Here is a 17,163-nt window from a genome sequence, read left to right on the forward strand (position 1 = left end):
ATCGCTCTGTTTTTGGGAGATGCGAGCTTGCAAAACCCTCCAAGGATAAGTAGGAATGTGGTCTGTGGTGTGAGGGCAAAAGGCCAAAGAAGAGTGCAAAACCTCCACAGGCGGTGCAGAGATTCTACTCGGAACTGGGACGGTGGAGTTCCTACCAAAACAACGCAAAGTAGAAGTTGACTTTTGACTTTGGCTAAAGGCACAAATGCCGTGCTGTTGTGGAGGTTGTCTTAAAAAGCCTTACAGGTTTTATAAAGTACTGCAAAACTTGTAATTACATTGTGTTTTTACCCATTGGTTCAGCAGTAGCTTACGCCTTAAGGACCTCGAGGGCTGTGGGGACTGAAGTTGCAAGTTGAAAATTATTACAGTGCTGCCTTAAGATAAAAGTTGAAAAGTTTTTCTCGTACCCGAAATCAATTCCTTTGAAATGTCACTTATCCGTTGCAGCCTTCCCCAATAAACATTTTTCTAGTGTTCTTAATAAGATAAATAGCACTCTATTAATTGTACATTATAAAAACATACAGTAATGACATCGTTAAATACAATGTAAACAAAAATTCATTTCTGCCAGGTTTTTTTTTTTTTTTTTGCTTTAATTCAAATACTAAAGTGTTTTGTAACATACTAAAACAATGTTATTGAGTTCTTTCTAAAGCAGTGATTCCCAGCCACTGTAAAGCTTCGGGTGTGTTGTGGGAAATGATCCGATTTTACTGAAATGGTCTGAAAAGCAGAAAATAAAATTGTCTTCCCGAGATGGCAGAATGTATAATTAAGACGTGTATCCGCCTGTTTGCCCTTCATACACACAATAGCTTTGTGTTTAACAGGCCCATACCAAGTACATTTGAGAGTAAATTGAGATGAGATCATCATCATTTCAGGAAACAATTTTGAGACAATTTGGTGGTTGTGCCGGGAGGCTTTAGTAATATGAAATGTTGGCCCAATAAATGTTGGGAAACACTGCTCTAAAAATAAATTCTGTGTAATATTTGTCTGGCCACTGTATCCATGAGTGGTTGTATCCTCCATCCATCCATTTTCTGAGCCGCTTCTCCTCACTAGGGTCGTGGGCGTGCTGGAGCCTATCCCAGCTGTCATCGGGCAGGAGGCGGGGTACACCCTGAACTGGTTGCCAGCCAATTACAGGGCACATAGAAACAAACCATTCGCACTCTCAGTCATGCCTACGGGCAATTTAGTCTCTCCAATTAATGCATGTTTTTGGGATGTGGGAGGAAACCGGAGTGCCCGGAGAAACCCCACGCAGGCACAGGGAGAACATGCAAACTCCACACAGGCGGGGCCGGGGATTGAACCCCGCACCTCAGAGCTGTGAGGCTGGCGCTCTAACCAGTCAACCACCGTGCCGCCCGGTTGTATCCTCAAACCTAAATTTTGGGTTTCAAAACATACACAGACCAGAGAGATTCAGCCGTGTTGCCATGGTAGCCACTGTAATGACACTCCTTCGCAGCCACTGTATAAACATGCATAATTATCATCCCATTCATTTTCTCATGTCGTATTTCAGGAAACTATTGCCACTGTGTAAACATGCGTCATTATCAACCTTTTCATTTTCTCATGTCATATTTCAGGAAACTATTTCCAAGCATTGTCTGTCTGGGCAGGTTCACGCGAGCGCTCATTAAAAATATAGCAACTGCGGGACCTTTGACCTCGCAATTACCACACAGGCTCATCAGCGGGACTGCAATCGGGTTGCAGTTTTACCGTTTGGCCGGCTGGAGAGATGGCTCCCCAAATACTATGAACACAATCCAGCCTTCCTATGTGTTGGGCTGCAGGCGGCGTCTTTTATTGCAGATTCCTTTGAGGCAGGAGTATCTGAGAGAGACTCCAGAGAGGCGCTGCTCACTGAGCAATTTATATGTTCTCATCAAAGCGTCTTCTTTAGACCCTCAAGGCAGGTCTTAATTGTTCGACGTGATATCTGCACCCCACCCGGCACTCCCTCCACCATCCCCTTTCCCACTCCCTTGCCTTACTTTGACTGTTTTCATCTCCCTCCTGCCTCCCACCCACCCTCCCTGCAGCTATTAGGAATTGGATTTGGAGCAGAACGATCCATTTAGTCTCTCTCCCCCCATTTCTATCCCCCTCTTGCGCTCTCTCACCAGCTTCCACACCTCCTCTATAGGCTTCTCTCATCAAAGCCAAGGCTTAATCTGTCTATTTTTACCTGGAGGAATGAAAGGAAAGGGAATGAGGTAATGCCTTTCCTGTCCATCAGGTGGGCAGTCGTGCGTTTCGTGTTGAGTATGATTTAGAGATTCTAGCGCCACCATGTGGACTCAATATGAAAACCACTGTGCCTGCAAAGGGATGCAAAGAGGACCGGAACATGATGTGCAAATAACTACAATTGGCATGAATTAAGTACTGAAATGGCGAGGTCGCTGATGCCAACTACCTCCGAAACAAAATTGTGAAAAAGACCCCGCTAAGTGGAAAATAGCAACACATACTTTAAAGCACTTTTACTTTTGAAATCAAATACTTGATTTTCCTTGACAGAGCAAACATTGAGACTCTTATTTAATTTTCCAAAGTAGTTATTGCATTGAAGTCAGGATACAAAAAGAGCACTGTTCCATTTCAAAACAAGGATTCCAATAAAAGTTTTACGTTTGCAGTGTTATCTTTGAACGTAAATGCTGTTACTTTCAGAAGCCAAAGGAAAACAGTATTCTCATACCATTCCAAAATCGTGACACCAGCATGAAAACATCAAATAAAATAATCTATAAGAGTAATAAAAACTTTACAAGGTAGTAACTTGGCCCTCTTTTACCTTTCCCCTCTGCAATATAAAGTTGATGTGTACCCATTTTAAAAACTAGCAATGAGTGTTAGGTAGAAACCCCTTTATCCTGAGATACATTATTAATCTGAAGCAGAAAAGGTGCACAAGAATAAAAAATAAATAACCGCTTATCGACTTGTAAAACAGATCTCATAAAGAGAGACAGAAAGTTATGCACACTGCTTCTGATATAACAAGGAAGCGTCCTGGGCCACTTGCTCGCTTCATTTGCATTCAGTGTTTATTATCCCACCCTTGCTGTAAAGGCATTTAAGTGGCAGAGTTGCTGCTGAAGATAAAGTTATCTGAAATTGTTGTTTTCAGTTGTCTTTGTCGTGGTTCTGACCATTGCAAGTGTTAGGTCGGCGGACACAGAATTTGCGTGTGTGGTCTTTAAAGTCAAGGTAGTCCTGGACAAAGCGTGGATGCTGCTCTATAAAATGATGAAGTTCATCTGGACAAAAAAAGGTGAAGAGGAGGTCAAAGAGGTTGTCCTTGTATGATAACAACACCAATAGAAATTGACTTTTTCCATTCCAAATAAGCCTTGTTTACCGTATGTGATTTTCCCAGTGTCTGGACCATCGAGCTCCATAAACAACATTGATAATTCGACTTCTTTCACCCCCAACATTATTTCCAAAGTGGAGGCCAGTTCGTCTTCATGGACCTCGCCGCTGTCCTCGTTTTCATACATCTGCATGTTCGATGTGTGATCGTAGTTTAATGCAATACATTTTCAAAAAACACATACATAGAAAATCAGATTTTAAGGTAAACCTGCTTTTACCTCGAAAGCCAGCTTGAGGGTCTCCATTGACCTTGATGGTCGGTAAATGGTAGACAAGGCAATAACAAAGTGTCTGATGTCTATGTGTCCCTCTTCATCCTGGTCAAAATAAAACATCACTCACATGAGGCAGTATTTGAGGGAACAAATTAGATCCTAAGATGAAAATATTATCAAGTTTTCTTGCTTTGCAATGGACAACATTTTACATTATTTAAAGGGGGAATATTACGGAAAATGTACTTATTGTTTTTATATAATAGTGAAGTAAATCTTCATATATAATAGTTTTTTTGTGTGATTTCTAAACATTTCTAAAATGTCTGTTATCAGTACACCTGGGGAGCTGTTTTAAATTGAGGAAAAAATGCTTAACATGTCTCCTTTAATATAAAGATGTCAGCATTTAACATTTTAGAATCTCACCACTCAGTTTGCAGATGATTTCTGTAATCTGCAGAATCTCCACTAGAGGGAGCCGGTCGCTTAGCAGCAAAAGATAACTCAACTAAAACAACAACAATAAAAAAATCTAAACTAAGTAATATTACCTTTGTAATGCTACTTTTTTACAGCTGTTGTATTGGATATCATTGTATTGGAGGTGTTGGATAATGTGCAACTGATACTATGTTATAATATTAGTTTCAACTCATCATATATTGTGTTTTACGCCTGTCGAAGAATAGCAACATGTATCAATCGCTAATCACTTACCTCATCAAAAAGGCTGCGAACTTGCTTGAGTGTATCTGTAACAGGCAGGTGAAGGAAGCATGCAAAGTCTTCTAAGCTCAGCTGATGTCTTTGCAGCTTCCTGGCTCTGCCGGCCTGCTCCTTCAGCAGGCTGTCTGTGGTCTTCAGTCTGTTGTTACAAAGAGAATAAAAGTCCTTTATCAATTATCAGGCATTGGTTAGCAAGTGAAACCTCAGAGCCCTTTTTATTTACACTTCTTCCAGTGACCCTTTTATCAAGGGGATACATTCCAGACCCATGCGCAATAGATGAAAACCTGTCGTATTGCGACTATTTAAAAAAAAAAAACTTTTTTTTTTTTAAATATGGTTTTACCCTACACACATGCTTTAAAACACAATATAGTGGCGTGGCCTCTACCATATGGCAGATTTTTAAGCAATCGGTTCTTTTTTTTTTTTTAATGGGTTTTTACAGTGTACAGACAAGGCTGAGTCAGGTGTACTGCAAGACAGTGGAGTTTAAAATTTTTAACTAACAGTAAGAAGAGACAGAGACGGTCCCCAACTAATACTGTAGTCTCCAACAGTAGTAGTCTGTATGCTGTTTGTATGTGCTGTTGCTTTGTGTGTTACAATAGCAGTTGTTTTGAAGGTTTACAATTACCGTAGCATCTATGCTAATTTCCCATTAGCGCTTCAATTTCGTTAATGTGTTAGCGATAAGCTAGCTGACTTTTGTTGAACGGGTGAAAAAAAAAAACAGCAGCTTCCAAGCAAGCCTGCTTTGACTTAACAGGCGCTAAGAAATACTTTTAAAAGTGTGTTACGTTTACGTGTTTTATGTAAAGGTTTTTTGTGTGATCTCCATATATCTCGGGTGAGTCTGGAACATATCTCCCACGAATATTGCGTGGTAGCACGGTACTGAGAATAATTGCATTCTACTAATGCTCGGTTTTTATTTGGTGTGTTTCTCTTGTGCCACTGTCAGCGTCATCAACGATGCGCTACAGTTCTGTTCTGACGCCTATCCATTGGACACCCAGTCAATCTGCACTCACCCCAAGCGGCGCAACAGCTGATTGAACTCGAGCAGGCTGCTGGGGTTCTGGATGCGCAGGGGCCCCTGTGCAAAACTGATCTCCCGGTCCTCGAAGGACAGATCTGTGAGCGGCACCTCCAGCGCTCTGTCGGTGAAAGTCGGTGGAAGGTCATCAAAAACCTGCACGTGCTTTTAAAACGCACAGCATGCATGTAAATATGTACTCACTTGGCCATGACTTTTCTGACGTTGTTGGCAAAAAGTGTTGGGTTTTCCTTCTCCTCGTGAGAGGGAGTATAAACTGGCAAGAACTGGAAACAGAGAATGTCAGCTGAGTAAACATGTCACGATCCACTGCGTTGTAATCGAAAATTCTCACCTCTATCTCAATGCTATTGTGAGGTTGACACAGAGTGAGCCATAGGATCTTGAACCTGGGAGAAAGTGAATGTGGTTTTATCGATACATGCGTCCAAAAAAACGTGATCAAACAATACGGTGGACACGAGAGAGAAAAGCTGGTCAGTCAGTGAAACTATGTCACACAAACAGCAGGAAGTAGAAGTTGTGTGTGTACTGTGGTTTGTTGTGGTTGTTTGTGTTGGTGTGTGCCACTCACGCTCCGGGCCCTTGCCACGTCCATGAAATTGTATCCTGCGGAAGGGAAGTGGAGAAAGGAAATGACAAACATGGACACACTTATATTTGAAGGCCATAACAGAAAACTGTGTTGCTTTTGTGCACAACTGGGGTTTTAATGGTATGAGAGTAGGTTAGGGTGGAGGGCAGAGGGTTCACATTCATCTCCGGTTACAGTGAGGGGCCCACCGCGGACTCAGTCTGGTTAAAATGAACATGCTTGCGCGTTAAAAAAAAAAAAAAAAGTTGAAATTGTAAAAGTCACACTAAAAATGTACAGAACACAAATCAAGAGGTTTTTTTTTTATCAGAACTAAAATATTCATATTTGCGACAAAATCTAGTAGATTTGAAAGAAGTGAACAAATAAGATAAATAAGCAGTGAAATGAACTTGTGTGTATTATGTCACGTCCTTCACTTGACTCAATTTCGACTGATTTAAGTGTCATCTCCGCACAGGGTTTTTCATAAGAAAGTAAACAGTACACTGCGCTACCTTTGGCTTGGATAAAAGTTATTCATTTCTGCTATATTGTGGACGCGGAAGTAAGAGGGAATGCGCCCGCAGCTCGGGTGGTTGAGATGTTGAGACAAGTCTCGGCTGAAACTCAGTATATCAATCCCAAGGTACCCACACAATGATAAGAAATACCGGTACATGCGAAAAACTAATACAGTGGTGCCTTGTGTTACGAGTTTACTGTGTTCCGTGACCATGCTCGTAACTCAAAGCACTCATCTTAGAACATCTTTCTCCATGGTAATGAATGTAAATTTCAATTATCCGTTCCAGCCCCTGAAAAATGTTTTTTAATGTTTTTTAAATAAGGGACATAGCACTCTATAATATTTAAATTTATAAAAACAATATCATTAAATGAGTGTAAAGAATGAAATAGTGCATGCATGATCATTATTTAATTGAGGCAGTGTAACAGTCATGCAAACACAACTCATAAGTCAGGTCAGTCTTATCTCAAGGCACCACTGGACTAAATATGCATACATGTGTTTAACACCTAACAATAGTGATTGAGATCATAAAGATTGAGAAATTTCTCGGGAATCTGCTGGGTAGTATGTAATGTATGTTTCATGTGGGAAGAGGTCCATTGAGAGATGTGACACATGAGTGTGTGTGTATTCGTCAGAGAGATGGCTAAAGAAAGAAAGGGCAGGATGAAATATCATCCGAGCAGAACACGAAGTCATTCAACAAAAGAGGAACATGTACATGTAACGTGAGGGAACCCATTACATCACGTTTGTGTTTGCGTGTAAATTTGTGTATTGTTGTCAGGAAGGTGCCAAAAGTACTGTTAATGCTGTGTTTACCAGCTTGTTTCGGTACCGCAGAACTGCTGGTTGCACTGGAAGTGCTGGAATGAAAGCACCTGGGCAAGCACAGAGGATAAGAGGAAATGAGTCAGCTTTGCTGTGAGCCGCCACGATCTGACTATGCGCCGCCACGATCTGACTATGCGAACAGCACGCAGACTGAACACAGTGCGAACAATATACACAATAGAAATAGACCAATGGAATTACAGACTGGAATAAATGGGGATTAGATAGCACAGGAGGGGACAGTGGCTGACAGCAAAATACGGTTGGACACGGGAAGTGAGGGGATTACAATATAAACTCATAAATCAACCATGTGCCACACTGTTTTCGTTGAGGTGACCTCAAGTAACGCACGGGTGTTCAGTAGAATTACTACCTGGTATTTATTGTTTTGTCGAGAGCAAAAATGAATTCAGATCTGAAGGCAGTAATAAATATATGAGGCCCATATAAGAAAGGGGAACTTCTATGGAAAATTGAATTTGTAGTGTTTGCATAGAATAGTTGGGTTAGTGGAGTGCCTGCACATTCATCAAGTGTGAAATTATACGACAAGTGTTGTGTCATCTCTCTATTTCTGCATTTGTTTTCTGTGAGCAAGCCGTTCTAAACTTCCGTCCCACTGTTTTCCACAACAGTGCGGCTAATTGGGTGAATCAGGCAGTGGTGAATTTGTGCAAGGTAAGCAGAGCTGCTTTGAATTTGTTTGGATGCACAGCTTGGCATTCGATTCTGATAAGCAGCACTTAATTGATTGCTCGGTGAAGCTGTCGACGCGGTGGAGGTGCGGGAGTGGGCGGGGTTTATGTCTTTGGCAATGTGTCCTGTACACACAGAGAAGTGGATGAGCTGCTGCCTCCGTGACATTCCATTGACATTATTGCTTTCACTATCATTTGAAATAATATTTCCTAGTGAGGGTCAAATATGGTTCTCAGCCAGCCTGATGAAGGGTAAAAGATAGATAAATTCAATTGTACATACCCGCCTTGAATAAGATGAGACTTGACCTGTTGGTACACGTGCCCTCTGGAAATATCATGATCTAGATCGAAAAAGAAATGCAGGTTTTTCACATTAAAGTAATAAGTGTAAAGTCAAATGGATGTGTTACCTGAGGCCACGCCCCTCCAGAGTGCGCTCTCCTCTTGATCTCCTCAACGGTTTGTTTCCTGGAGTCCTGGTCTATGCGGAATACAAATACTGGTCTGATGTACCTGATCAAGGCTGGTCGGACAAAAAAAATGATTGGAAGTAAATGTCGAGCATTTTCAAGCACTTTGAAGTGCTGGACAGAAGTTAGGTCAAGCATGTTACTCACTGCCCCAGACGGGAATACTGCCACTCTCCAATTTGGTAACTATGGAGCACATGGTGCACGTGACTGGGATGGCGTCAAAGTATGTGGAGTGTGGTGCCACGGTGATGATGGGGGCCTCGGAGGGCGCCACCCGTTGGCCTTTCACCTTAATCCAATGGAACCCCCCACAAAACCACATGGCCCGCATGATGACACGTAAGGAAAGGTCTACGAAACTGTAAAGGACATGACAGACAAGTACAGTAGATCATGCAGAATTCAGTCACGTTCATCAAAAACGTGTCAATGAAACACAATGCAGGAAAATAGTCCTGCTTGTAATGACATTACAGTAGTGTTAAAAAAAACGGTGGATGTACAACATGTGTTTTTGTGTAAGCTCTATTAATATCGGACACTTTCAGACTTTTACTCAAGTAATACTCCACAAGGTGACTTCTCCCAAAGTTATTTTCTGTTACAATATTTTTACTTTTACTCAAGTATCACGTTCAGGTACTTTATACGAGACTGCGTATGACCTGTGTTCTTTAGGTTTACTGCATGATCACACTCTTTCACTGGTTCGAGATTCCCCCGTGACCCTTTAAAGGCCAACAGGTACATGTTACTGTGGGTTGTGTTTTGTTTCAGAGTGAAAGAATGACATTAAGTGTATTTTTATTTTCAGGTGGAACATCAAAAATATTATTGAAATATATATATTTATATATATATATGCACGCACCTTCTCCACCATGACTGCGGCTCAACAACATACTTGGAGCGTCCCAGCGAGGCTGCGAAGGCGAAGGGCCACGCCAGCAGCATGAGGAAGGACACCAAGAGCAGTCGCACTGGAAACACCGTAACAGACATCAGTCCAATCTAGAGAACGGAAGAGACATTACGTAACTACAAATGGAACAAATTACACTCGGGCAGTCACGCAGTACATCATTTGTGGCAGAAAGCCACTTTGACATTCTTGAGTATCCCTAGGATACACACATCCTATTAGTCCATTTAAAAGGGAAACAGCTAACTCCCAATTGAATCCCCACTGACAGTCACGCTTTGTTCCAGGGCCAGTGTTTTAATGGGTTAATGCGCACGCTAATTAACTCTGGAAATACAGAAACAATACATAGGGGAAATCAGGATTTGAATTTGGTTAGATGTACACATTCCTTTAACATGGCACATTAATATAGTTTAGTAGTACTCTACAATGTAACGGTCTTATTTTTAAATACCAATTACATGTACTATTTGCATTACAAATCGGCAATACAGCGACGTAGCGAATCTCAGCGCTGGCTTTCCTGCGTGCAGTTTGCATGTTCTTTCTTTGTACCATTTCATGTAATGTAAGCAGAATAATGGGGGGAAAAAACATGCAGTGCTGTTTTATACCTGCTGTTCAATACCTCAATGACACTGAAAACTGAGCCTTCAATCAAATCCAATTCAAATTTAAAAACAAAAAGAAAACTTTATATGTCCCACGAGGGCAATTAAAGACACACAGAGCAAACAATGGAAACACTGGAACAAAAGACAAGAAAAGCTGTCAACACATAAGTCAGTAATGAGTTAGGCTGTTGTTTAAAATGCTAAAATGACGAATTAAAATCCCATTAGTCTGTTTTTGTACTTGTACTGAAATACATTAATAATTTAATTCAAGAGAATGTAAAGAATTAAACAGTTTTTGTCACATTTTTTGCTTTAGTTCAATGGACATTGTGCTGCTCCTTCAGGTGTGCACACCTTGGCCACTGGGGGGCACTACCTACAGACAAACGGATCTACTATACATGGAGACCGTCCCCACTAACCTGGAGCTATATTGTTCATTTTCAGAGGATAAAAAAAATATGCGTGTAATTATGTTCAAATATCTGTTGCACACCGCAACGTCAACGCTATTCATTAGCCTGTCCATGATGTGTTAGCATTAAGTTAAACTGACTTATCTCAGGCAAAGCTATGTGGTTGTTTAAATACGAAACATGGAATTCTCTTTCTTTTATGTTTAGTTTTAACTTCAACATGGAGTGGCAATAAACAGCTTGAATTGCTCTCTATATGCCAAAGGTAAAAAGGTCACAGGTTAGGTAATAGTGCACAATAATACTAAATCAAAATCCAGCAATTGATAGCATCTGACGGCCTTTGTTATCTTACTACCTTCAGTTGGAATAATTTAGATCAATTAATAATTGAGGTGAAAGTGGTGAAAAATGAGATGAAACGTTAAGCAAGGAGAAAGCCACCCGCTGGTCATCTGGTACAAGTAACGTGAAGGTCAGTCGGTGCAGAAATGAGGATGACAAGTCAGCTGACTTGAATGACTTTCTTTTGGCACGTGGCGCTCGTGTGAACTCGCAGGGTCACGCTGGTCAAGGCCCCGGCCATGTAAATTCACACTGTGACATTTTAAACCCCTTCGTCCCGACCTCTCTTCCATTTCTTCTTCCATGCGGGCCGTCCCTTGTCGACCTTCCGGCCCGCTTTGCAGTAATTTCCCATCTCGGATGCGTTTCCCTCCAATTCGTCCATCAGTCAATCCCACTCTCATCATGTCTGTTTGCTCCCCATCTGCGCCTTCATTTATTACGCCTCGCTGGCTTCAACTGTCTTTCTCCTACTTTGCGTTGATGTGCATTTTGTCAACTCTCTGGGGAATTATAGCTTACCCTTCACATCCCTTCCTCCTCTCTCTCACTCTCTCTCTCGCTCTGAAGAAGCCCAGGTGCACGCTGCAGGCCTGCATTAATAAATAAACAGTGGTGAGGCTGATTTATGATGCTCTAACTCATCCTCCAGCCTCCCTGCCCCCACTTGGGTCTGACGCATCAACAGAGCTTAACAAATCCATCTGGGAGGATCCTCTGACATTTTCTCAGGAGGGGGTATGACAACGAAGGCAGAGGGGAGCAGTTTTCTAGTGTTTTATGAAGGTGCCGCTTCATCCAACAACAATGACAGCGACACTCCTTCACAATCATATAACTGGCCCTAAAACGCTTTGTTTTCCATGTTCAAAGACAATATTCAAAGCAATGCATACCCAAACAAATGTACTGTGTCTGTAGTGCACTGGCTAATTCAGATTACGGCACTACTATAGTGTTTAAAAAAAAAATGAGAATCCGTCCTCTGTAAGCACTAATGCATGGTTACAATTAAATAATTGCTTATACTGAGAATAAAGATTAAGCATTACAATCAAGTTGTAACAGTATGTCAAAATATTGACGTTAATCAAGTTAGGATGAAGAATGTAAACAAAGATACATGTTTAGGGAAATTACTGCACATTAGATAATGTTACATCTTGATATTTTTATAAAAATATTTACTCATTACCAGTTTGTTTTATACAATTCAAAAAAAGGTGACTGTAACAATCAAAGTGACTGTGTAACAATCAAAGTCCCTTTCTAATATATTGAACATTATTTTCTTTCATTGCTTACTTTCATTTGTTAAAGCTTTTTATATATCTCCTTGTGTGGTAATGGTCTTTTTCACGTGAATACCCACGTAAAAAATACTGCAGCCAAAATCATTCGTATTTTATTATATTAGAAGTGAACTATTTTTTTCTGTAAAATATCTTTTATGAATGTACACTTTTCCAACCTTTTCAAGAAATTCGACCTGTTATATAAAACCCAGTGAGAACGTAAAACAATTTCTCCAGCCAAGGTGAAAGTGTGTTGAATAAAATGACAAAATAAAATATTAAAATACATCCACAAGTAGTAAACACACACACACACATACAATACATTTTGTTTGTACATGCCACAGCAGTATTTCAGCCAGTCCTGACAGCTTGACATTCCTCCATTCGGCGTATAAAAACCTGTTAGCCAGCTGCTTCAGAGCCAAATACCAGTGCAAACACGGGACACATACTTTTACCTACGTACACACAGTAGAGAGAAATTTGATCTGGATTCTAACAATTAAGGAAATCACTCTGATGATTTCATATAACCTGTTTGTTTCATTTGGATTCCATACCTGGAATGCCGAATGGTGAAGTTTCCCAACTCCTCCTCTAGTTTTCAAACTTTGCAGGAACAGTTTGGGGAAGGCCCTTTTCAGTAGTTGTTTTCTACTTAGTGCACAAAGTACTTAAAGGCATGGTTGGATGAGTATTTGGTGGAAGGAGTTGACAACCTTATCACACAAAAATCTTTCAGATTAACTACAAGAGAATGAGAGGAGAAAGTATCTCGAGTTCAAAATCATTGACATTTGCCAGCTGACTTTTGGGCTGAAGGTACACCAGGGCGTATATGGACAAATGCATTCACACTCATATTCACACCTAAGGACAATAGCCTTCAATGAACAACACACATGTTTTTAGGAATGCACACAGCTCCAGCAAAATGTCTCGTTGTGTTTTGTTTGTGTGTTGGAGTTGGCAGCCATGACAGGATGTTCACTGCTAAGAAACGTGTGACTCAGCGCAAATGAGCTCTACTGTCTGCCTAGTGTCTGCTTCCTGACCTGCCTGCTCGGTACGCCTGCTTACAACAAAGTACTAGTGGTAAAAAAAAAAAAAATTGCATCATCATACAAAAGTTAATCGTGTTTGCTGTTTTTTTGTTTTTTTTTAATATTATTATTACGTTTTACAGTAGTTGCTCGGTAAGAGTGAAGAGAAGTAAGAGTTGCCTTCACATGCACATCACGTCGTCATCATTCATCAAGTTATTGCAAAAGGACTTGAGTTTTTTATTGTTGCTCTTCATCAACATCCTAATAATAACAGTGGTTCTTCTTATTTTCTTATCTTATGTTTCCACTATTAAATCCATCCATTTTTCATACCACTTGGATTGGTCACCAATCAAACCATTCTCAGCTATGGACATTTTAAGAGTGTTCATGTTTTTGGCATGTGGGAGGAAGTCGAAGTACCCGGAAAATAAAAAAAAAAAAAATGAACTGTACTGTTAGTACATGCAAACCCGGCACAGGAGGGCCCGAATTGTCCTTGGTGGTATGCTAAAGAAGCACTGCATAAGAACTTTCAGTTGTATTTAACTTTTAACTTTAATACATTTTCAAATAATCTTTAAGAACTGTTTGTTTTTTAACATGTATTTCGGTACACTTTTTGTTATACATTCTAAATGAATCACTGTTACAGTAAAAAAAAAAAAAAAAATCCTATATTTAAGCGGAGTATTAATGTTCAAGCTGTGCATGTTAAAGCGGCTTACAACAATATTATAAATATACTTTTTAAGTAAAACCTGTCTCATTTTTTTAAATTAACAATTACACCTACTAAGCTACTTTATTTAAATGTTCGTCATGATCGTGATGGCTAAGTATTTTTTTTTAGGCGGTACTTGGTGTAAAAATGTTGAGAACCACTACCGCGAATGGATTGTGTTTGGCTTTGGAGGTGCCACAGTTGCTTTAAAGCCCAAGGCACGGAGATGTTTGTTTTTGTAAAACACTCACATGTCTTAAGTGGAAAAACACCTCACCAACACACCAGACAGCAGCAGTGGGGAAGTGGGAAGCAGACAGTCTTCAGCTTATATTACTGTACTGGTCTACTGCTGTCATCTGGCACAAACACAACTGTTTACAAGCGCCTGCAAACAGCAATGGATAAATGGCAATGATAAGCGCCCAATAAAGACATTCCATTACGGAGAGACACGCAGAATTCAGGAAGTGGAATTTAAGCTATCACATGCACAAAAACATTGTTTATGGTCAGAAAAGCATGGAAAACTCAATTGTCTCAGTGGAAACTTAATGGGGGAAAATAACAGCGCCAACAATAAGGTTGTTTTTACTGAGCGTTTGTGCTTGGCATGTTTTTGGGCGGAATGAAAGCAAGCAGGCACCTCCAGACCCTGAGGCTGTAGCAAAAAAAAAAAAAAAACATGCTGCACTGACAAACCTGGGAGTATCGAGTTTCTGGAGAAAGTTTACGAAGGAACCAATAAGGAAGCAAAGTGTTTAAAAAGAAGAAGAAAAAAAAAAGAAAAATCAAGACAGATGGTCAAGGAGAAAATTAAAGTATTGATTGATTGACTGGAGATTTTTTTATTGGTCGGCGAAATTAAAACAGAAGCAGAATCCATCCATCACCGAGAGCGAATCCATCGACCTATAAAGCTGATTGACGAGGATGCATTTTAAAGCGTCGGCTCGGCTACAGCTATGCTAGGTTTAGGGACGGAAGCACAGCTGTTCACCAGTAGGCAAATCCTGCCAGGCTTCAGGTTCACGTTTGCTTCACCGGTAGAAGCAATGTCTCGTTAGGCCTTAAACATAATGACCTTTTGGCCTCGACTTTAATCCAGTTATACCTTTCATCAACTATTGCTACAATTGCACCATTTTGTCAGGTAGGAGCTGTCCCAACAACGAGTCCAAGTTGCAGCAAGCGCTTACAAAGTCGTGCATAACAAGGTTGGGCAATTTGCAGGAACTTGTGTATAACAAACAGTATGATGGGTTCACAGTGTTTTAGCATGGGTTGAATATTTGTTTTGATGTGGTTGCTGTGGTATACAGTAAGATACAAGAAGTCTACACATTCGAATGCCAAGCTTTAGTAAAATATATTTTTTTAAATTTGACCTCATTTGACATTTCAAAACTTTTTCCACTTCGATGTAAACAAAGACATGTACAACTCAATTGAAAAATGAAATCTAATCTTTTCGAGATGTGAAGTAAAACCAAACGGATAATGTGGTTGCACTAATGTGCACACCCTCTTATGATTGGGGATGTGGCTCCACTCACATTCAACTCATGTTAAATGGTAGTCGGCACATAACTGCCACCATTTAAAGTGCCTCCGATTAACCCCTAATAAGGTTGAGTTGTTCTAGTAGGCTTTTCCTGGCATTTCTCCAGTCACATCTTACACAAGCCAGAGTCCGCAGAGAGCTTCCACAGCATCCGAGGTATCTCATTGGTCAAAGGTTTAACAGTCAGAAAAAGGGTACAAAATAATTTCCAAATAGTGCAGATATCATGTATCATGTATCAACCTTGCCTTTGTACTGTGCAGAAATGTCATACAGTACAGGTCGTGGAAGTACAGTGTTACCCCAATATTTTCGGGGGATAGGGACTGAGCCCTGCCACAAATCATTGATCCGCCCCCTAAAAAGCCAGTAGATGCCACAAGATGGTGGCAAAGCACTATTTTTTTTGTCTAAATGAAGATCCTCAACACAGTTTAACATAGTTCCTTGGCACAAAGATTTCACGAGATGGTTGAAAAGCACGCCTTTTGTCCAAATGAAGCGCCTCAAGTCCAACAAATTAAGCACCACGATGCCACAAATGGCGACAAAGTGCAACTTTTGTCTAAATGAAGCCCCTCAATTCACTTCAACGTAGTTCCTTGGCACCAATACACACAAAAACATAAGAGATGTTTTTCTGTGAATAACATAGGATAAGTTGCCTCCCCCCAAAAAATGGAAAACGTTACTAGCACATATTAGTATTGACCTTAAGATGAAGAACGAGAATATTGAATACGTCTTCAAAGGGCTTCCCATAGTGATGTGTTTCTCATTGTTAACTTCCCATGCAGTGATGAAATAAACACACAGCATTATAGTACCTTACCTTTATTTTGTCTGCCAGGCTGAATTTTAATGTATGCACGAAAGGGTTCCTGCCCCATCTGGAGGGGCGACCGCCCGACGAGTTCATTGCTGCCCGCGCAAACCAAAAAAAGTCAACAAATAGCGTCGCAAATGTTGTTGTATCTGTCTCTAAAGTTGTTCTTTGGGGCTGTGCGTGAGGCGTGTCAACGTCTCGCGTTCTTTGCTCGGTGAGTTGAGTGCGACGGTGCGATGCTCGGGCAGCGGTCAGCTCCTGTTACAACAAGCTCACGACATTGCGCACGTGCACTTCCGGTTCGGGAGTTTAAACGCAAACGTCAACTTTGATCCTTCTGTTCCCATACGTTGCTATCTTGACACGTTTGTCATACGTTATGTAGTAATTCAAAGCAATTACTTTGATATATTTTAAGTTTTTTTAATCACCTGTTGAATTCGTAAATTTGCTCTTTTACACATAAATTAACTGTCTCAGATCTTCAATTTTTTTGAGTGGCAAGATCTATAAATCTTGCATTGTCGATCTAATGCAATGCAAATATTCCAGATTGTATTTTTTATGCATTTTTAATTATATTTTAGCTTTTACCATATCAATAAACAACCACAAAAAAATCATTTCTTTGAGAGCAAACTTAAAAATTCAGCAGGGGATCAAATTATGATTTCCCCCCTCTTCACTGACACGTGTTACTTCTTTTGTATACTGTACTGTATATGAACTTAATTGGAAAATCATCTGAGCAGGTTTGCTCAGTTTTTTGCCAAATACATTTTAGACCTACCACTTGTACCCCAGGCCTCCATTTTGTCTTGCACTTTGTCAAGATGCCTGTGCGCCCCACTTTGAAAGCTTTTTTTT

The 17,163-nt window shown here is 40.4% G+C and overlaps 1 protein-coding gene across 2 annotated transcripts; it reads right to left on the reverse strand.

The window, feature by feature from the left end:
• Positions 1-2,513: 2,513 nt before the first annotated feature.
• lpcat1 (lysophosphatidylcholine acyltransferase 1) lies at positions 2,514-16,562 on the reverse strand. Of its 2 annotated transcripts, none has more exons than XM_061664531.1 (14): positions 16,303-16,562; positions 9,407-9,515; positions 8,680-8,894; positions 8,473-8,585; positions 8,343-8,403; positions 7,347-7,405; positions 5,990-6,024; positions 5,750-5,804; positions 5,599-5,681; positions 5,390-5,515; positions 4,347-4,494; positions 3,630-3,728; positions 3,395-3,536; positions 2,514-3,293 (listed from the first exon to the last, which is right to left on the reverse strand). In XM_061664531.1, the coding sequence occupies exons 1-14, from the start codon at positions 16,358-16,360 to the stop codon at positions 3,160-3,162; spliced, it is 1,437 nt and encodes a 478-aa protein (XP_061520515.1). In that variant the 5' UTR covers positions 16,361-16,562; the 3' UTR covers positions 2,514-3,159. The 2 variants fall into 2 exon arrangements, with proteins under 2 accessions (XP_061520515.1, XP_061520514.1); XM_061664530.1 differs by having other exon boundaries at positions 9,407-9,546.
• Positions 16,563-17,163: the final 601 nt, after the last annotated feature.

Source organism: Phycodurus eques, chromosome 20 (genome assembly GCF_024500275.1).
Source record: "Phycodurus eques isolate BA_2022a chromosome 20, UOR_Pequ_1.1, whole genome shotgun sequence".
Classification (NCBI taxonomy): Eukaryota; Metazoa; Chordata; class Actinopteri; order Syngnathiformes; family Syngnathidae; genus Phycodurus; species Phycodurus eques.